The 21,977-nt window shown below is 46.5% G+C and overlaps 2 protein-coding genes across 5 annotated transcripts in view; one reads left to right on the top strand and one right to left on the bottom strand.

Annotated features, from left to right (window-relative positions):
- Nucleotides 1-7,241, bottom strand: part of SLC37A1 (solute carrier family 37 member 1) — a 102,684-nt gene extending 95,443 nt beyond the window's left edge. Inside the window, exon 1 of one of the 3 annotated variants that reach the window (XM_070795364.1) lies at nt 7,129-7,241. The gene's annotated coding sequence lies outside the window, so the exon portion shown is untranslated. Of the gene's footprint in view, nt 1-1,131; nt 1,174-7,128 lie in introns of those variants that run through there. The other 2 variants (XM_070795379.1, XM_070795353.1) reach the window with 2 other exon arrangements.
- On the top strand, nt 7,118-20,328 carry RSPH1 (radial spoke head component 1). Of its 2 annotated transcripts, XM_019963017.2 has the most exons (9): nt 7,118-7,231; nt 8,991-9,104; nt 9,207-9,312; nt 10,671-10,761; nt 11,238-11,373; nt 15,268-15,339; nt 18,053-18,212; nt 19,177-19,317; nt 20,118-20,328. In XM_019963017.2, exons 1-9 carry the CDS (start codon nt 7,178-7,180, stop codon nt 20,168-20,170), a joined length of 927 nt encoding a protein of 308 aa, XP_019818576.2. In that variant the 5' UTR covers nt 7,118-7,177; the 3' UTR covers nt 20,171-20,328. The 2 variants fall into 2 exon arrangements, with proteins under 2 accessions (XP_019818576.2, XP_019818586.2); XM_019963027.2 differs by lacking the exon at nt 8,991-9,104 and having other exon boundaries at nt 7,124-7,231.
- The last annotated feature ends 1,649 nt before the right edge of the window (nt 20,329-21,977 follow it).

Below are 21,977 nucleotides of genomic sequence, written 5' to 3'. Positions count from 1 at the left end.
TGGATGTAAGGTATGGATGTGAGACCATAAAGAAAGCTTAGCACTGACGAGTTGATGCTTTTGAACTGTGGTGTTGGAGAAGACTCTTGAGAGTCCCTTGGACTGCAAGGAGATCAAACCAGTCAATCCTAAAAGAAATCCATCCTGAATGGTCATTGGAAGGACTGATGCTGAAGCTGAAACTCCAATACTGTGGCTACCTGATGGGAAGAACTGACTCATTGGAAAAGACTCTGATTCTGGGAAAGATTGAAGGTAGGAGGAGAAAGGGACCACAGAGGATGAGAGTACCATCACTGATTGGATGGACATGAGTTTGAGCATGCTCTGGGAGTTGGTGATGGACAGGAAAGCCTGGCCTGCTGCAGTCCATGGGGCTGCAGAGTCAGACAAGACTGAGCGGCTGAACTGAACTGAGGAGTTCAATACTCAAGAATATAAGTATTTTAATAAACAACCTTCCATTTCCACAGTGAAGATGGGCCTGAATTCATTATGGTGAAAAGTCTGTGGTTTTTATCTGAGCAGTTTGTAAACAAACAGGGAACCAACCCTATTTGCATCAGTCCTCAGGGACTTGACTTTTCTCAGTCGGTAAGGAATCCGCCCACAATGTGGGAGACTTGGATTTGATCCCTGGGTTGGGAAGATCCCCTGGAGAAGGAAATAGCAACCCAGTGCAGTATTCTTGCCAGGAGAATCCCTTGAACAGAGGAGCCTGGCGGACTGCAGTCCATGGGGTCGCAAAGTCTGACACTACTGAGCGACTTAGCAGAGCACAGCATTCTCAAGTAGGGAAGGGCCTCGACTCAGCCAGTCGCCATGGCAACTGCCTGGCAGCCGGACCCGGCAAGGAGGCGAGTCAGAAAGGTGTGGAAGCTCGGAAGCGGACCCCCAGGAGGCCTCCAGGACACTTTCCTCCCCCGGGGCAGTCCCACCCTATAAGCACAAGGCACCCTCCTCAGCTCCTCAGCGCTGAACCTTCGACGGGTTTCCTTCACTCCTTTTCGCTGGGTGTGGGGGAGGTAGAGAGAGGAGGGTCTCTCATTTATATTTAAGAAAAGCAAAAAGTTAACTTCTGCCTGGGGGAAGGAGCTCGGAGAAACCGTGGTCCCGGCCTTCTCCACTCACCCAAGGGCCCGCCGCCGCCGCGCCCCTCCCTTCTCCCGCGGAGGCTTTATCTGCGCAAGGGTGGGGGAAGGGGAGAGGACGGGAACCCCTTCCCGGGGGGTGATGGGAGGGGCCGGCTGGCTGGGGGATTATGGAAGTGCCTCCGGGGCCAGGGGAGGAAGTAGAAGAGAACTTCCTCCTTTTTCCTGGGAAGAAACTCCTAGTGATGGCCTCGCTGTGTGAGCGCTCTGCAGGCCTCCAGAGTTGGAAAGCTCTGCAGGCCTCCGGAGTTGGAAAACTCTGCTTCTGTGATCACCAAATGATTGCTTATCACCTGGGGGTTAAGGGTCACAGAGGCTGAGGCTGCCTGAGGTCCCATTGACCTAATGATGCCTTTTCTGGTCTCCCTAGGGAGAGGGTGGGTGGGGCTCTCAGCCTGACCTGAGAGACAGCATCCTCTTTCTGGAAGCAATCTCTGGGCTAGTTGCTGCTGCAGGAGGCTGGGGGTCCAGTCCTGAAGTTTACCTTACTTTGCCTTATTTGGACAACTGCTAAACCTGCAGGGTAGTGAAATTACTATAGATTGACTGAAAGATATTTTTGAGGGATGTTGGTGATTTAATCAGTAAGTCATGTCTGACTCTTATTAACCCATGGACTGTAGCCCCGCAAGCTCCTCTGTCCATGGGATTCTCCAAACAATATTGGAGTGAGTTGCCTTTTCCTTCTCCAGGGGGTCTACCCAACCCAGGGATCAAACCTGGGTCTCCTGCATTGCAGGAGAATTCTTTACCAACAGAGCCACAAGGGACTTTGAGGGGCAGGGGGACTCTGACTTATTTGCTTAAGACATAAATCAAATTGTAAGTTTTAGGATCTAATAATTCAATGGCTAGACATCCAGCTGCTTATGGTGTGATCCAGAGCAGGGTATGTTTAAACCACTTTCTGGTTTTTTTAATCAAAGGATCTTTGAGCCAGTGGTTCTCCACTTGGTAGATGGTTAAGGTCACTTCCTCTCTCTTAAGAGCTTCCCTGGTGGCTCAGAGGTTAAAGTGTCTGCCTCCAATTCGGGAGACCTGGGTTCAATCCCTGGGTCGGGAAGATCCCCTGGAGAAGGGAATGGCAACCCACTCCAGTATTCTCACCTGGAGAATCCCATGGACGGAGGAGCCTGGTGGGCTACAGTCCATGGGGTTGCAAAGAGTTGGACATGACTGAGCAACTTCACTTTCTTTAACTTAAGGTCACTTCCAGAAAACCATAGTTATTCCTTTAAATCAGAGATCTGGGGGGAGAGCAGTAGAGTATAGTGATTAACAGTAATAGCTTGAGTCAGATGGCATGGTTTGAATCCCATTGGCTGTGTGATTTTGAGCAATGTCTTTTACCTCTCTGTGGCTTCTTTTCCTTAGCTGTACAATGGGGAAATGACAGTGATTATTTAATAAGACAATTCCTATAAAATTCCTCAAACACTGCCAGCACAGTCAGAACATTATTACTTCCTGGCATTGTGAGAGAAAATTTGAATTTCTGACATTTTTTTTTATGTGCAGAAAAGTTAACATCTAGTTGCATATTCTTGATTGTATTTCCATTTCATTCCAGATTTCTAATATTGAAAATGTTTTGAGGTTTTATTAAAAAAGACATGGTCTACTGAATTAAATGTGGCATCTGTCAAATATAAAGAAGAAAATCACAATCAGTCCTTCTGAAGTCCCCACTTTTTCCCACAAGAAATACTGTTCATTTGGGTGTTTACAGTGTTTTTAACTTTGCAGGTAACAAACAATATAATTGTAGGGTCTTGTGCATTAATTTGCCTGTACATTGTTTTGTTTTTTGAAGAGTGATGGATTTGGGTCTGGGATGTGGTTAAGACTGCAACCTTCCATTATGCAGCTGTTTCAGAGGGAAAGGTTTGTGTGTTCTGGAAGACCTGGGATTATTTGGATATCTGCATCATGGGTTTGGGCTCTGTAATGCTGCCAGTAAGATCAAACTCTGTGTTTCCTCAGTCACTGCTTCCCTCTCCAGCAACATCCCACAACATACCTTTAAGGGGAGGTGGGTATGAGAATTTTCTATTAATGATGTGTGATTCTTTTGTAATATCTTTGTTGATAGCATTATATAGCTAGCATAATAAATAATGTACTAATAAAGTGTCATCTTTGATCCCCAGGGCAACTGTTTGAGTTGGGAAGGGTTTATTCCCTTCAGTTAACAGGATAGGGATGTGAGAGTTGGACCATTAAGAAGGCTTTATGACCCATAAAGAAGGGTCAAAGAATTGATACTTTTGAACTGTGGTGCTGGAGAAGACTCTTGAGAGTCCCTTGGACAGCAATGAGATCAAATCAGTCAATCCTAAAGGAAATCAACCCTGAATGTTCACTGGAAGGACTGATGCTGAAGCTGACACTCCAACACTTTGGCCACCTGATGGGAAGAGCCAACTCATTGGAAAAGACCCTGATGCTGGGAAAGGTTGGGGGCAAGAGGAAAAGGGGGCAACAGAAGATGAGCTGGTTGGATGGCATCAATGACTCAGTGGACATGAGTTTGAGCAAATTCTGGGAGATAGTGAAGGACAGGGAATCCTGGTATGCTGCAGTACATGGGGTCACAAAGAGTCGGACACGACTTAGCAGCTGAACAACAACAGCAGGATAGGAAACTGAGGCTCAGAGGACCGGGGAGTTCCCTGAGGTCACCAAAGCTAATAGGCTGTGCAATCCCAGACTTTAAAGTTGGGCATTTTGGCTCTAGGTGAGTAATGTTTCCACTAAATGAAGATGACTTTAAGACTTGTTTTCCCTCCATTGGAGAGGGCACTAGCAACCCACTCCAGTACTCGTGCCTGGAAAATGCCATGGACGGAGGACCCTGGTGGGCTGCAGTCCCTGGGATCACTGGGAGTCAGACACAACTGAGCAACTTCACTTTCACTTTTCACTTTCATGCATTGGAGAAGGAAATGGCAACCCACTCCAGTGTTCTTGCCTGGAGAATCCCAGGGACGGGGGAGCCTGGTGGGCTGCCGTCTATGGGGTCGCACAGAGTCGGACACGACTGAAGTGACTTAGCAGCAGCAGCAGCAGATCAATTTTTTAAAGTATTAGATTTAAATAATTAAAAATTGGGAATATTATTATTATAAAAGTTATTAAACCTTAAAAGCCACTAAGAATACCATGCAATATTTAGATTTAAGATAAAACACATTATTTGTATAATTTGCAAAAACACATTAAGAATTAGATATACAAATGTACAGTGGCCAAACCATAATTAAAAACTGAATTTTGATCCACAACTTGCAGCAGCAAGCCCAGGAAACCAACCCACTATCTACAGTAACCCTCCCAGGAAACCACCCTACTGTAGGCCAGACTCCCAGGAAGTCAGTCCTTTTCTAACTGATCCAGGAGCAAATAAGAACCCCTTTAACAATAGGCTCCAAATGCGGCTTCCCAGGTGACTCAGTGGTAGAGAATATGCCTGCCAATGCAGGAGACACAGAAGACGATCTCTGGGTAGAGAAGATCCCCTGGAGGAAGAAATGGAAAACCACTCCAGTATTCTTGCCTGGAGAATCCCACAGACAGAGGATCCTGGCGGGCTACAGTCCATGGTGTCACAAAGAGTCAGACACGACTGAGCACACATGCACCACCAAATGGCCAAGACTTGATTAATAGCTGAGAGTTTACCTAATTTTTGCCCCCATTTCCACCTTAGGGCCAATCAGAGAAAGCTGAATTTCTACCCTCACCGATCACATAGGATGCCTGGGTTCTCCTGAGCCCTCCAGCAGCTTCCCCCATACTCTCAGCCTCCGATCAGGATACTAAATTCTTACGTTTTTTCCTCTATAAAGTTTCCCCACTCCTCTGCCTGCTTTTTAGTCTCTTTCAAAATATAAGTGATCATGACTGACCCTCTTGCTAGAACAAGCCCCGAATAAAAGTCTTTGCTTGCTCTCATTGGGTGGTCTTTATTTCCACATGCAAAATAGAGATGCTTTCAAGTATATGTGATAAAGGAAGAACATATTTGCGTCTCACTCGGGGATCTAAAGGCTCACGTGGACTGGATTTCCCTGGCTTGGTTGATCATCCACTGTGTGCAAAACACTTTTCTAGGTGCTGTGGGGAGGCAGAGATGAGGGCAATGTGGCTCCTGAGTGTCCAATAATCAGACAACCACCTGGATGACTGTGACGTGAGACAGAGCTTGTCCTGTGTGTATGATAAAGATGGCTCAAGGTACAATGGGAATTAAGAGAAAGACAGCGAGAACAACTCACTTGAAGGATCAGAAGAAGCTGCAGGTGGAAGGTGTCCAATATTTATTTATTTATTTTTAAAAGCTTCCAGAGAAAGAAGCCAACACAGAGAAAAACAGATGCTGAAAAGGCAGAGGCAGCTTTCTATAACACGGCTCCACAGACTGCAACTCCATGCGTTGCTATCTAACCATCCCACACTCTGCTGCCCTCTTTTCCTTTTTCGGAAGGTGTCCAATATTTAGAGTAAAAAATTAAAAATACAGAGAAATATGGTTAATATATACTAACAAAAACTCACTACTTTAAATTTTGCATATTGTCATGCTCAGACCTTTAAACTAGATAGACAGATGGATAGATAGATAATAGATGATACAGAGAGGTGAAGTCCTTTCCTCTTTCTCCAACCCTGTCCCTCTCTTCCTCCCTGGGGGCATCCTTATCATGAATTTGGAGCTTTTTCTGGAAGTGGTTCCTTAGCCAGTCTTTGAAGAATGGCTCTGACTATAGGCAAGGCCATCAGAAGGAAGACTTCCAGGGGAAGCATTTGGCATAGGCCAAGACACAGACGTGGGGAAGTGAAGGATGTACTGGGGACTGTGCTCATGGTTTGCTTTTATCTGAATCATGTAACAAGTATAGGAAGGTGTTGATGGACCAGGAGGCTGAGAGGATGACTTGGGGTTTGAATATGGAGACAGTGAATACAGTGGTCTGCATGCAGTCTGGTCTGCACGTGGGTTTCCAAATAGAGGAGGAGGGTGAAGTGGTTAAGAGTGCCTAAGTCTGGAGACAAACAGGCTGAATCAGAGCCTATTGCCAGAGTTAACAAGGGGAGACGGCCTGGATCAGGGTGGTGACAAGAGGAACTGGGAAGGAGATCATGAGGGGTCCTTGGCAGACCGAGTGTCAGATAACTGGAGGGAAGCTAGGAAGAGAGGCCCATTTAAGAGTGGGAATGAGTGTGAATGTGTGTGTGTGTGTGTGAGGGAGTGAGCTCCACTGGGAATTCCCAGGAGACTGGTCTCACATCTGGGATGGAGGAGGGGTGTCAAACCCTGACGGGCATCAGGGTAGCCTTGCATCTGCTAATGAGTCGGAGCTGACTCCTTGAGTCAGGAGAAGATGCTTACAAACACAAGAAAAGATATCGAAGAACGCATCTCTGTGGACTACCAACATGGAAGGGTCAGAAGAGTCCAGAAAGGTGATGAGGGGCAGGCAGGGCCTATGGAGAGACCCAAGGAACCAAGGGCCAGGGCTAAGAAAGGTCAGTGTCCACCTCTAGGGGGGGCGAGGCCTTTCCAGAGCTGGCCCTATGAGCTTCCTCCACCCCTTCTCGTTTCAGCATCACCCAGCCGCTGGTTAAAGGGGACAGCCATGTGGTGTCCAGGGAAGAGAGAAGGTGGGTACCCAATACGCCTCAGGCCCCGCCCCCTCCCTCCTCCGTGGGTGACGATTGGCCGAGGCTTTCCTTACGTTGTTATGACAGCACCTGAAGGCAGGCATTGGCTCCTTCCCAAGCCGTCCCGCCCCAGGCCCCGCCCCTCTCCCCAGAAGGCGACTGGCAGTTGCGACCCGTTGCTATGACAGCACCCGAAGGTTAACGGTTACCCTTCCGGTGCTTCCCAGCTTCTCCTCAAGGGCTGGGAGGGAGAGAGCCCGGTCGCGTCTCCATGGCGACGGCGGACGCGGTGGTGCAAGCAGCTGGTACCTACCGACTAGAAAGGCGCAGGCGGCAGCGGACATCCAGACTGGGGCGAAGCCATGTCGGACCTGGGCTCAGAGGAGTTGGAAGAGGAGGGAGAGAATGATCTTGGGGTGAGAGTTCCGGGTAAGGGAGGAGCTCCCAGGGTTGCGTGGACCCTTGGAAACCGGGTTCAGAGAGTGGGACGGCCTGGAGGCCCGCCAAAGTCCCTCCGGGAGGCCCAGCCAAAGACAAGGACCATGCTGGCCACAGCGGGCGCTGCGTCCTGCAAGTTGGCTCTGAAAGGTGAAACGTTATGACGTCCTCTTACCACATCCCTTCTCGCTCCCCCCTCCACCTTTCCTCCTCCCGTTAAAGGCAAAGATTTCCGAATAGAAGGCATTGGAAGCGTCCTGCTGTTACCCTCCACGGAGGCAGTTTCCTTGAATGGCTGGTCATCCCAAGCTGGGCTCTTCCGACCCTTCCATGATGCCCTCTTCTCCTTCTGCCCTCAGTCTTTCCCAGCATCAGGAACTTTTCCAATGCTGTTCACATCAGATGACCAAAATCCTGGAGTTTCAACTTCAGCATCAGTCCTTCCAATGAATATTCAGGATTGATTTCTCTTAAGATTGACTGGTTTGATCTCCTTGTTGTCCAAGGGACTGAGAAAGGTGCCAACCTTGTGGCTCGTTTTGGGTATATTTGGGAGTCTCTGGGTCAGGAAGAGGAGTCTTTTATACATTTTGATTTAGACTAACCCTGAAACAAATTTGTAAGGTTATAAAATTTGCCTTATATTCTGAGCATGAATTTCTGAGCCAAACAGTGCTAGAAAAGAACAAAAAATGCAAAAATGTTTTTTTCCCCAAAGCCCTTGATTTAATGTGTCTGAATTTGTGCTAATGTCTATCCAGATCCAATTCCAGGTCAGATCATTCTCTGTGCCCTTGCTATTTCATTGTTTATTATTTACATGTTACACCCATGTAATTAGGTGCTTGAGAAACATGTCTTTTATGAAGGATAGAGACAATAGGGAAATGAGAAGCTAGTATTGTTTTTTATTGATTTACTTTAAAGATGTGTGTATGTATGTGTGTGTTAGTCACTCAGTCGTGTCCAATTCTTTGCAACCCCATGGACTATAGCTCTCCAGGTTCCTTTGTCCATGGAATTCTCCAGGCAAGAACACTGGAGTGGGTTGCCATTCTCTTCTCCAGAGCATCTTCCCAACCCAGGGATCGAACCCAGGCCTCCTGCATTGCAGGCAGATTCTTTACCGTCTGAGTCACCAGGGAAGCCCACTATAAAGATAGATATGTAATTATTTCCCTATTGGGCTATGAGTGTTTGAACCTTAAGCCTCTTGAGTTTAAAAATCAGTTAAACTGAATTGAGTTTGGAAACTCAAGCTGACCATTGAGCCTGATTCATTCCTCAGCTCCCCCTGTTCCTCTCCTGACATCAGAGCTTTCCTCAAGGTCAAAGCTGTCTTCAGGCCACGGATACCCAGGGATGACTTGTATTTTAAATTATGGATTATTGGAAGAAGGTGGGTTCAGGACTTGCTCCACCTGCAAATGCTATTAATACTTCAAACATGTCCTTGTAAAGAACACAACTTGGACCATCTTGCATTTTCCCCCAAGTGGTTGGTTTTGTTTACAGTGTAAAGGATTGTCATAATAAAGTGGAGGGAGAGAGTGAATGTCCACCATGGACAGGGACCAGCTGTGTGGGCTTGGACTGATGCTCCGTGTCTCCCAGGCCTGGAGCCTGGGAGACAAGGTCAAGGGTTGGAAAAGTTCAGTGGAATACTATTGAATTCACGAAATGCTTAGCACATGGTTAGTGCTTAATAAAGAGTAGCTGTGATTATCTTCTGTCCAGGAGTATGAAGGGGAACGGAATGAGGCAGGTGAACGGCACGGACACGGGAAAGCCAGACTGCCCAATGGGGACATTTATGAAGGGAACTATGAGCATGGTAAAAGACACGGCCAGGTCAGAATCGGTGACTTGAGTGGGTGGTTTTCCCAATTTAATGCTCTATTAGCAATCATTAAATCCAGGAGTGATATAAATTATATCATCACTGTGTTTCAGGGGATCTACAAATTTAAAAATGGTGCTCGGTACATCGGAGAATATGTTAGAAACCAGAAGCACGGCCAAGGCACGTTCATCTACCCAGATGGATCGAGATATGAAGGTGAAGTGTTACCACGAAGCAAACCTTCTTGCTGGGGGGGTAGGGTGTAGGGAAGCTGTGGGTGAGGGTAGACCCGGGGTAGTAGGGTGGACCGAGGCCGTTGGTGCTTGGTGGCATTCTTCTCCTTGGAGTCGTTTTTGCTGTTTTCCGTTTCTGACCAGCCCCTCTTCTGATGAACACGGTGTCGTTTATATGATGATTCTTTCACTGAGGGCTTCTGCTCTGGGAGGCATTCCTACCTCTGCCGTAGTTGTAACCTCTGTGTTACGTGGCAGAGTCATGTCTCAGGAAGATTCTTGCCCCCTAACATGAACCTCACTGTTGCTCCCCCGACCACTGTCACCTGTGTGATGACAAGTGAAAAGTGAAAGTGAAGTCGCTCAGTCGTGTCCAACTGCTTGCGACCCCATGGACTGTAACCTACCAGGCTCCTCCACCCATGGGATTTTCCAGGCAAGAATACTGGAGTGGGTTGCCATTTCCTTCTCCAGGGGATCTTCCCCACCCAGGGATTGAAACTGGGTCTCCCACATTGTAGGCAGACACTTTACTGTCTGAGCCACCAGGGAAGTCAATCCCAACAACAGATGAAGGCAGCTCCGACAGGCAGGGGTGGGTGGTGAGCTTCGCAAACCACGTGCAAAGGTTAGGCTCTGGGCTGCTTTTCTGGGCAGAAATTGTCTAGTTTTCATCAGATTTCCAAAAAGGTCTGTGAGCCCAACCCCGATGCTGGGGTGACAATAGGTGTGACCTTATTCAGGGACGTCATTCCGCCTCGTTTCTGCCTCCTCCTCTTCAGTGTGAGGACCAGATGGATTCACACAGGTGAGATGCTCAGAGCCAGGGCTAACCGATGGTACTTGTTCAGTAAATGCAGGCGAGGGACAATGTCGCTTGTGTGACAGCGGCGTGTCTTAGCTCGGATGCCACCTTCTCAGGGGGCAGGCTGGAGCAGCCTGTTCGCTGGCCACGTGAAACCAGAGCCGAGGCCACCTCGGGACTTCTGCTGGAACCCGAGACCCAAGTGGAGAGTGTCGCTGCTCTTCCTTCTAGCAATGGGATTTCTCTTTTGCTTTGTTTCATGAATCTTAGAAAACTGGCTCCAGACATAGCTCCATCCGCTTTTTAAATCAGCTCAAAGCAATTTAATTTAGGATTTAATTGAATTCTTTTAAATCCTTATGAGCCTAATCTCATTGTGGTCATTTTGATTTCAGTGTAGATGTTAATCTAATTTGAACAACATTTCTATTTATATATGTTATTACGTACGACAAGATATATGTTATGTATGATAAAATATGTGCATATGTGGAGATACATATGTACATACACACACGTGTGTGCGGTCCCTCCAGGGGAGTGGGCAGACGACCTGCGGCACGGCCACGGCGTGTACTACTACATCAACAACGACACCTACACCGGAGAGTGGTTTGCCCACCAAAGGTTCGATTCCCCCTCGGACCCACAGCTTGGTTCACGTCGTGAGCACACGACTGTGACTAAGCAACAGAATCATGACCGGAGCCCACGGGGCAGCGCGGCCTGCGGTTCATAGCTTTAGGGCGAGCCTGTGGGCAATGCCCTGTTGGTCAGGTGCATTCCCCGGGAAACAGGCCCAAGGGCCCCAAGCCATGGAGGACACAGGACAACCTGCTGGGGCTGAGTCACAGCTCCCGGGAGCCCTGCCCCTTGCCTGAGCCAACCAGCTGACAGGCAGGAGGTTGCCACTGCCCAGCAGGGGTGCCCAGCCATGCCTGGACTGTGAACAGGATGTGTTTTGAATGAGCCCAGATATAGAAGCCATTTCGTTTGTGAGCCACATCAGCCTAGGCCCCCTGGATTTAAATTTCTGTCTCATAAACCTGGAAGGGTTTTCACTGCAGCAGAACCAAGTGTGTTGTGCTCCTTGTCTTCACCAGGCATGGGCAGGGCACCTACTTCTATGCAGAGACGGGCAGCAAGTACGTGGGTACCTGGGTGAATGGCCAACAGGAGGGCGCAGCTGAGCTCATCCACCTGAACCACAGGTACCAGGGCAAGTTCTTGAACAAAAACGTAAGTCAATGGGCAGTGACATTTGCCAGTGAAATAAGCAGCACCCTCCATGCCCCACCCCCTGCCCTGCTTGTGAGTATGTGTGAGCAGGAAAGAGGACAAACCCAGGCAAACCGTCCACCCTCTCCAGACCGGGAGACAGAGCTGAGCCTCTCTGCTACCCACAAAGGACAGGGTGGGCGCAGGGGAGGCTTGGCGGGTCTCTGCATCCCTGTAACATTCACACAGCCTCCCAGCAATGGAAATCCTTATAGCATTGGGGCATCTTGACCTTGGTCTCATAAGTAAATTGGATATGAAATACTTACTTGTTTGAATGACTGAGCAGTTGGGCATGTAACGTTTTGACTTTCTTTCTCCTGAGAGGGCCACAGCCTGAGCCTGGGAAGGAAGACCCCATGAATTCCTCCCTTGAGCTCTGTGCCAGCCCACCCACTTCAGGCTGCGGTGGGATTGGAGGGCTGCTCCTGGCTTGGGCCTGGAGGTTTCCAGTTCACAGTCCCCACGACTGATCATCTCTGTCTGGAGGATTCTGTGGCCTTGCTTGTCCTACTTCCCAAGCCCTGGTGGGATGCAGAGAAACCCTGAATCATTTGGAACCTACCTACCACCCTGCATCTGCTATAGCTTTGATCAGGTGTTGAACAGACACTTTCCACAAAAAGAAAGTTTTTGAAGCAAATGAAAGGTGTTAGATGTTGACATAGGGAACATCCAACTGATTTAATAAAGTTGCCCCAGATTCCAGTTTTCATTCCCGTATAATTCACGCCCTTATTACAGATTCTACTTGTAGTCTCTTTAGTGCAGGCAGCTTTTCCTCAAATCTATACATTAAACATGTTTGCTGTTTTAGTCGTTCAGTTGTGTCTGACTCTTTGTGATCCCATGGACTATAGCCTACCAGGCTCCTCTGTCCATGGGATTTCCCAGGCAGCAATACTAGAGTGGGTTGCCAGTTCCTTCTCCACTGAGTATGTCATTCTTGCAAAATTCTCCTTTGATATTTTTTTGGCACAGGGAGGTGGGTGGAGGAAAGAGAATTTAACACAAGTTGGTTGGGAGGAATCAATGAATATGGTGAACCTAAACCAACCTGAGGAATGAGAATGAAAGTGAGACTTCATTCTGCCAGTTAGTAGAAGATTTAAAGTTGCACAGGTAACACACCAGGATGTTCCACTTGTAAAACACTCCTCCTCTGGACTCTTCCCCACCCACCTCAAGCGGCCTGGAGGTACAGACTTATATAGACAGCTCATACAGAAGTGCAGTGTGGGGATTTTAACTATATAAATAGGACCACTCTGTTATCAGGACACAAAAATATGCCCAGAGAAACATCTTCTATCTGTGCACATTTGGAAGTTTTTGTGTTGGTTAGCTAGTGGAATTGGAGAATGTACAAGTATTGATATTTTTTTTCTTACAGATGCTGGTGATTTATTGATGATTAGATGCAGTAAATGTTGTATATAACTTAGTTTCATTCTACCTTAATAATATTGCATCATTTTTTGAGTGATTACTATGTGCCAGGCACTGTTCTAAGTATTTTACATGTATTAACTCATATAATTTAAAATAAGTGTCCCCATTGATGTATAAGTATACCAAAAACAAAGACAGGTTAAACTGAGGCTCCCAAAGTTGTTCTGTTAAGTGGTGGAGCTAGGATTCAAATGCCAGCAGCCTACTGCTGCAGCCTGTGTTCCTAGATTTGGTATTTTTTTCAAACTGTTGATGTTTTAAATGATGCCAGACACTGCCGATTGTCCTGAAAAGCTGAGCTAGTTTATACTCTGATCAACAGAATATGGGCGTCTCTTCATCACATTTTCTCACCAACATTGGATTTTATTAGTCTTTATTTTTTTTTTTCAAACCTAATTGGGTAAAAAATGTTATCTCATAGTTCTAATGTGCAGTTCACTGGTTACTGGTGAGGCTCAGCATCTTCAAACACTTCTCCTGCTAGTTTGACTGTCTTCCTTCAGAGACTTACCTGTTCACATCCTTGCTGGAAAGTTGTGAAATACACTGTAAAGCTTCAATAACGAAAACAGTGTGCTGCTAGGTTATGGATACACATAGTCAGGGACTTAGGTCAAAGAGTAGACAGATTCAAGCATATATAATAATTTAGCACTTGAAAGGATGTCATTTCCAGCTGAAAGAAATGGTGGGGAGAAATCAAGAAATGGTGCTGGGACAGCCTGATGACAACTTGGGAGAAAAAAAACCAGAGTTTGTCCTTCAGCATTTAGGTGAAGACACTGGGTTGGCCAAAAGTTCATTTGGGGTTTTCCATATGATGTCATGGAAAATCCAAGCACATGTTTTGGCCAACCATACTTGCTAGAAGAAATAAAGATTTAAATGTAAACAGAAAGCCACAGACAGAAAAATAGGCTTTTTTTTTTTTTTTTGAGAAATATGGACTTTCTAAACAGAAATATAAAGGAAAAACCAAGAGATCCCACTTGACAAACATAATCCCATATAGATTAGAAAACACAGTAAAGAAAATTTAAAACCTAAAGGACAAATGGGCTTGGGATATTTGTAACATGTAATGTGTAAAGCACTTATGTCAATCAGCATGATTTAAATTTCAAAAATGTTGAAAAAAATTAAACCTTGCTAATAATGTAAAAGATGTGACTTAAAATTCTGAGGTTCTATTTTTTTACATATAAGAATGTAAAGAGAACAAATGTTATGCCCAGAAAAAAATAAGGGTTTGAAGACAAAGGGATCTTAAGTGCTGTTGTGGGAGTGAAAGTTACTAGAGGCTCATTCTGATAAAATCTATCAGATTATCTATCTACCTATACATACTTTTCTCCAGAAATTCAATTTCTATAAACTTACTTTGAGGAAATTATCAAGACTGTACATAAAGATTTAGCTCAGAATATGTTTACACAGTGTTTTTTGTCAAAGTATCAGCATAACAAATATTAACAACAGGGAGTAAAATAGATGATGATTCCTTGATGAAATAGCATACCTATTTCTAAGTATCTCTAAATATGTTCATACTCTCAGTTCAGTTTAGTCGCTCAGTCGTGTCTGACTCTGTGACGCCATAGACTGTAGCACACCAGGCTTCCCTGTCCATCACCAACTCCCAGAGCTTGCGCAAACTCTGGCCATTGAGTCGGTGATGCCATCCAACCATCTCATTCTCTGTTGTCCCCTCCTCCTCCTGCCTTCAACCTTTCCCAGCATCTGGGTCTTTTCCAGTGAGTCAGTTCTTCGCACCATGTAGCCAAAGTATTGGAGCTTCAGCTTCAGCATCAGTCCTTCCAATGAATATTCAGGATGGATTTCCTTTAGGATTGACTGGTCTAATCTCCTTGCAGTCCAAGGGACTCTCAAGAGTCTTCTCTAACACTACAGTTCAAAAGCATCAATTCTTCGGGGCTCAGCTTTCTTTATTGTCCAACTCTCACATCCATACATGACTACTGGGAAAACCGTAGTTTTGACTAGATGGACCTTTGTTGGCAAAGTAATGTCTCTGCTTTTTAAATCAACTATATTTCCATAAATATTTTAAAATTATTTATTAGTAGTCCTTTTCTAGCTAGTTTGACTGTGGGTGTTGACTAAGTAAAATTTCTGTCATAAATACTTTTGTAAAGAAATAAAATGTAGTTTTTTTTTTTTTTAACAAAGGTAAGGGGACCTACACTTTGCATTCCATTAGCCATTAGTTTACAAAGCCATCTTTAATTTGTATTGGATTTCCCCCAGTTCCATGATTCTGGGTAGAGTTTATGCAGGTCACATTTATACTCTATGTACTTTGTATACACATTTACACATTTTGTACTTTCTACCGGGCGTTGACACTCGAGAATGAAGTTGGTTTCTCTTTGCTCATAGCCTGTTGGCCCTGGAAAGTACGTGTTTGATATTGGATGTGAACAGCACGGGGAGTATCGCTTGACTGACGTGGTAAGTTGCAGAGTCTGTATCTTTTTCTACATTCATAGGCAAATAAACTGTTCGATGATACTCGCCTTGTGGATCTGTGTTGGGATCAATTGCCCTGAGGCAGTATAGGAAACGGAGTCGGGCAGAAGGGAAAGTTGGGTTGTGATGGGACCCTGTGGGAGCTCTGAAATGGGATAACCCTTCCAAGTGTCCTGAACAGGGCTTCCCTGGTGGGGAAGCTGCCAGTACAGGAGACAAGGGTTCAATCCCTGATATGGGAAGATTCCACAAGCCCCAGAGCAACCAAGCCCATGCGCCCCAACTCTTGAGCCTTTGCTCTCAAGTCCAGGAGCCACAACCATGGAAACCTGCATGCCCTAGAGCTGGTGCTCTGCAGCAAGAGAAGTGTCCACAGCGAGAAGCCTGCGACCCCAAGGAAGAGTAGCCCCCGCTCACTACAACTAGAGAAAGAGCAGCAAGGAAGACCCAGCACAGCCAAAAATAAATAAAATAATTTTTAAAAATGTTCTGAACAGAGGCCAGGTACCTTAGACTCCCATGTGGACTGGTCACTGGGTGTGGGCTGCCCGTGGACAGAGAGGGGCATGAAACCTAGGCTGTGCGGCTTGCTTTGGCCAAGGGCAGTTCACGGGAGGGACTTTGCTATGAGTGAGCGGCCACCCACCCTCCAGCAGCTGGAAGAAGGAGGGCCTGCATCTTGTGGGGAGAGCACGTGAGCACCTACGAGTGACGAGACAGCAGGCACCCCCTAGACAGTAGTTCTGCAGTGCAGTCCCCGGGCCTGCAGCTTTGGCAACACCTGGCAGTCTGTTCCACATGCAGGTTACTGGACCTCACCCCAGACCTCCTGAATCAGAAACCCTGGGGCTGGGCCAGCGATCTGTACATGAACAACCTCTCCAGGGGATTGTGGCACAACTGAAGTCTGAGCTCCACTGTCCTGGGGTCCTGGCGTCACCCTTCCTGGGGTACACATTTTTAAACCAAGGAGTTCAGTTTATTTCTGAGTGACTCAGGGGAAGTATTAGGCAGGGATCTGTCACTCTGTGTGTTAGATGTTATCATGTTTGTGGCAGTGAAGTTTTCCATATTTATAGGACTGATGTTCAAATCTTTGGAATTTTGTGATAAGTACAAATCTGAGAAAGAAAGTGAAAGTGAAGTCGCTCAGTCGCGTCCAACTCTTTGCGACCCCATGGACTGTAGCCTACCACACTCCTCCATCCATAGAATTTTCCAGGCAAGAGTACTGGAGTGGGTTGTCATTTCCTTCTCCAAGGGATCTTCCCGACCCAGGGATTGAACCCGGGTCTCCCACTTTGCAGGCAGACACTTTACCATCTGAGCCACCTGGTAAGCCCAAAATTCCAACAGTGGTTAACAGCCGCATATGTCGATGTTGCCAAGCATATTGGTCTACTTGGTCTACACATCTGAGAAGTAGACCAATATGCTTGGCAACATCGACATATGCGGCTGTTAACCACTGTTGGAATTATACATCATGGTGGTGAGGGACAGGGAGGCCTGGCTTGGTGCAGTCCATAGGGTTGCGAAGAGTTGGACATGATTTGGCAACTGAACTACAACAAATAAACTATTCCACATTTAGAACTGATGGACTTTGTTTACTTTGACTGTGTTTTATTTATCTCTCCATAATCCTTGAGACTAGAACTTAGGAGTCCATGCCCTTGCATGTCCTTATGTGGATGTCTTTGGGTGTTTTTAGGTTTTTGCTTACAGTGATGATGCTGAATCTTGACCTCTGTCCACTCATGCAGAATTGAATCTCAGAGACAGAGTTTTGGTGAAAAGACTAGCTTTACTGGTTTGCCAGGCAAAGGCAGACATAGCAAGCTAATGCCTTCCATAGTGTGTCCCAAGGCGGGGGGTGGGGATTTGGCGAGGAGTTTCACAGCAGTGGTTCAAGGGCAGGGTTTTGACAAGGATGGGGTGTGTGCGGGTCCTGCGGTCCTTTAACCTGGCCTCAGGTGTTCCCCTGATGAGTTCTGTGGTTCTCCAGGTTATCCAACTATGACCTTCTCTCCAGAATGAAGAATGTTTCATCACGTAGTTAACATCTTCCACTTGTTAGGGTTTCAGTTCTGCAGAAGAGCTCAAAGACACAGTTCTGTGTGTCTCTTGAAGCAGAATTGGGCCCCTTCCCCAAGGCTGCTCTGTTGTTTCTTGGCTGCTCCTCCCTCGTCTCTGCATCCATTAGCTTCCCTGAACCTGCAAGTGCCCGAACCTGCCCTTGGGAACTCAGGGAAGGTCATAAAGGCTGGAGTCTGTTTCCTACAAACAAGAAATGGGGGACACAGAAAGACATCCATGCCCAGGAGCCCCACGGGGTCCTACTTGGTTTCAGTGTTTGTTTCGTTATGTTTGAAGAATCTTAGAGCTGAAATGTAGCTGAATGGTTGCAAAGAGTCATTAGTTCTGGCCATTTCTTAACTGGAAATGTTAGTCTGAAAACCTCTTGCACTGTCACCGAAATGAGTGCGGGAGCTGTACTGATCCCACTTTGATTTCTCATCCTTGTTGTTTTAAGCTCCATTTTCAGCTCTTGAATTATACCATTGACACTGGCAATTACTCTGATCACTGAATCCTGTTATGGAAATGTTAAAGCACCTTTCAAAACCTGTCCCATCTACCCGTACTGTAAACATCCCATGCATGTTGGTCAATTTACATTGTTTTAACTTAGGAAAGAGGAGAAGAGGAGGAGGAGGAGGAGACACTGATAACTGTCATTCCAAAATGGAAAGCCACCAAAATCACAGAGCTGGCCTTGTGGACCCCGACCCTCCCCCAGGAGCAGCCCGCTGCAGACAGACCAGGCCAGGAGGAGGCCCCAGGAGCTGAGGGTATGGAGGTCTAAGGGGGTGAGGGGAATGGGGCTCTCGGGGAGCAGGCTCTGAGTCCTTCTCCTTGGCCTGTGACTGGCTGTGGGCATGACCTGAGCAAGGCTCTGGCTGCAACTGGAGTGACAGGTCCTTCCTGAAGGACAGCACTTCTCTGTGACCATCACAGGGGACTTCCTGGCAAGTCCTCAGAGGGCTGTGGAGGATCAAAGGTTACACTGGGCAGGAGCCCTTCTGTTGCAAGTGATTGAAAGTCCTAGTTGCTCAGTTGTGTCCAACTCTTTGTGACCCCCATGGACTGTAGCCCACCAGGCTCCTCTGTCCATGGGATTCTGCAGGCAAGAACACTGAAGTGAATTGCCAGGCTCTTCTCCAGGAGATCTTCCTGATCCAGGGTCTCCTGCATTGCTGGCAGATTCTTTACCATCTGAGCCACCAAGGAAGCCCTAAGGGATTGAAGATCAACTCCAGTTGGCCTAAGTGGAATAATACTGACACTAATTCATTGGTTCATACCACTGGAGCAGTCGGGTAGGACGACCTCAGGTCTGGCTGGATCAGGCGTCTTCTCTCTGGTCTCCACTTTCCCGTGTACTGGCTCTACTTGGTGGTACCCCCTTCCCTTTGGAGATCAAAGCTCAGTGACTTTATCAGATTGTCACCCAATCTGCTCAAGAACCCTGGAAAACAGAGGGCTTCTTTCTCCATATGCTCATCAAAACCCCTGGGATATATACTGTACACTTAAAACAAAAAACCCTTGGGAATTAGATTATCAGACAAGGGATGCCCATCCCTAAACCTGTCACTGTGATGGGGACCGGGGACCAGGTGTCAGGCCTGGGTGGAGCTGAGACTCTGAGTTGGGGGTGGTCCCCTGATGGAGAGGTGGGCCCTGCTGTCAGCAGGAGGCAGGAGTGGGTGCTGAAAGGCACCTGCTGATACCGTTTCCTTTTGTCCATCTCAGGTGGCGGCGAGATGGTGGAGGAGGTCCAGCCTCTGACCGATGTGTCAGAGGGGGAGTTAGAGTCGACGCGGCCTGGAGACGAGGAGGGAGACGCCAGTAGAGAGGACCGAGAGGAATTCCAATATGACAGCTTAGACCAGGGTGAGCCTGTGCTTCGGTGATCGAGGTGGGCAGAGGGGACGAGGCACTAGCACCCTGGAGCGGGCACAGCATTTTCTCTGCCTTTGCTGGAGGCCGTCCTTGGGTCAGGCCTGGGGAACTGACCCTGGGATCCAGGGTCATTCAGGGGATCCACCCTGGGAATGTCACACCTTCTTAGCTGTCCTGCACAAGGACAGCTGTGTGACATGTGTTCTCTCTGACTCTGTCCTTGCTAGTCTTGGTTTCACCAAATACCGCATGACTTGGGTGTCCTGGTAGATAATGATGTGGCTTTATTTTATGACATGGTTTTCACCTTTATCACACTTTATAATAATGCTCTGTAAAGAAATATATAGCATACACATTCAAAGTGTAAACCCTTTCAACGTTTAATTTTTCATCATTAATTCACATAAACACTATTATGGGGGTGGGGAAGGAGGGTGGGAAGTGTGGATTACAGCCTTTATAGAGACCAGAGTTTCAACAGTGTTGTTTATAAATTATAGTCCGTCAATTTCATTACTGATCAGTGCACATAGGCAAAAGACAATGATGAACCTTACTCTCACTGACATGCATATTCTTATCTTAGCATTTACTCTGAAAATATTTTTTGCCTACTTTATTACTGGTACCAAAACAAAAACTATATAAGTCTGTCTAAGATAAAGTTAACATTCCATGAATTTGCCTGATAATGTGTTTAATATTTGTTACAAAAGATCTGCAAGCAAATCAATAGTTTTTAAATAGAAATAAAGTTAATACACTCACGTTTCCTTTTTTCTTCTCAGGAAACATCAGTTTTGAAGAAGAGGAAGGCAGACAGTCAGAACTGCTAGAATAAGATGAAGCAAAGCCAGGATGGTAGGAGATGGATCAGAAAGATGCTCTGACACCAGCATAGTAATTACTGATGTATCACTAATTTTTCTTACTTAGTTGTTTGTTAAAATGTTTTATCATTGCAAATAAATTTCTTTATTTTCCTTTGTTTATGAAATAGCCTCTGCTTCAAGTTCTCAAGTTCTTTAAAAGTTACCAAGTTATTTTGCCATGATTTTTTAAAAGATTATTTTCTTTTAATGTGGACCATTTTTAAAGTTTTGATTGAATTTGTTACCGTAACCAGCTGGTTACTTGAATTGATGCTTTTGAACTGTGGTGTTGGAGAAGACTCTTGAGAGTCCCTAGGACTGCAAGGAGATCCAACCAGTCCATTCTAAAAGAGATCAGTCCTGGGTGTTCATTGGAAGGACTGATGCTAAAGCTGAAACTCCAATACTTTGGCCACCTCATGCGAAGAGTTGACTCATTGGAAAAGACTCTGATACTGGGAGAGATTGGGGGCAGGAGGAAAAGGGGATGACAGAAGATGAGATGGCTGGATGGCATCACCGACTCGATGGACATAGTTTGAGTGAACTCTGGGAGTTGGTGACGGACAGGGAAGCCTGGCGTGCTTCGATTCATGGGGTCGCAAAGAGTCGGACACAACTGAGCGACTGAACTGAACTGAACTGACTTAAAGTTGAGGCCCTTGCTCATTTACCATTCTGAAAATCCTAGGACCCTTAAGAATTATGCTGTACAAATTACACAAACTGGGTGGCTTTAAACAACTAAAAGGGCTTCCTGGGTTGCGCAGTGGTAAAGAATCCACCTGCCAATGCAGGAAATGCAAGAGACTCGGGTTCAATCCCTGGCTCAGGAAGATCCATCCCCTGGAGGAGGAAATGGCAACCCACTCCAGTGTCCTTGCCTGGAGAATCCCATAGACAGAGGCACCTGGAGGGTTATGAGAGAGCTAATTCTCAGGTAGGTTGATAAGGAGTCTGGGGCCCTCAAGGAGGAAGGGGTCCAGGGCCCTTGAGAGGAAAAAGGGGTCTGGGGCTCTCGAGGAGGAGATAGGGGTCTGGAGTTTTCAAGGAGGAGAAAAGGACAAAGGTTTTTTTCTTTATTGCTTTGTTTTAGTCAATACAGTATCTTCCTTCAGAGAAGGCAATGGCACCCCACTCCAGTACTTTTGCCTGGAAAATCCCATGGATGGAGGAGCCTGGTAGGCTGCAATCCATGGGGTCGCTAAGAGTCAGACACGACTGAGCGACTTCGATTTCACTTTTCACTTTCATGCATTGGAGAAGGAAATGGCAACCCACTCCAATGTTCTTGCCTGGAGAATCCCAGGGACAGGGGAGGCTGGTGGCTGCCGTCTATGGGGTCACACAGAGTCAGACACGACTGAAGTGACTTAGCATAGCAGAGTATCTTCCTTGAGGACATGTTTTTCCTTCTTAAGACCCTTCTGAATAATCCTATCATCTTAAAATGTATATTGTGGGAGTGGGTCTGGTAAGATCTTTCTATTGTAAGTTCTAATTCTGTTATCTTAAAATGTAAATTGTGGGAGTAGGTCTGTTAAGATCTTTACAACCTTGAGACATTCTTTTGACTTATTGTTAATAACCAATTGAAAAAGATGTAGCTCACTTGCTAAGACTAGCAGCAAGGGAGGCACTCTCCGTCCCCCTTCTGATGTCTATGTCAGAAGCTTTCTCACTTTAATAAAACTCTGCTGCACAAAAGCTCTTGGGTGATCAAGCCTGGTCCCTGATCCCGAAGCCAGATCTTCGGAGATCATGAATCCGACATCG

The sequence above is a fragment of the Bos indicus genome, chromosome 1, assembly GCF_029378745.1.
Source record: "Bos indicus isolate NIAB-ARS_2022 breed Sahiwal x Tharparkar chromosome 1, NIAB-ARS_B.indTharparkar_mat_pri_1.0, whole genome shotgun sequence".
NCBI lineage: Eukaryota > Metazoa > Chordata > Mammalia > Artiodactyla > Bovidae > Bos > Bos indicus.
This window is presented reverse-complemented; position numbering and strand designations above follow the sequence as displayed.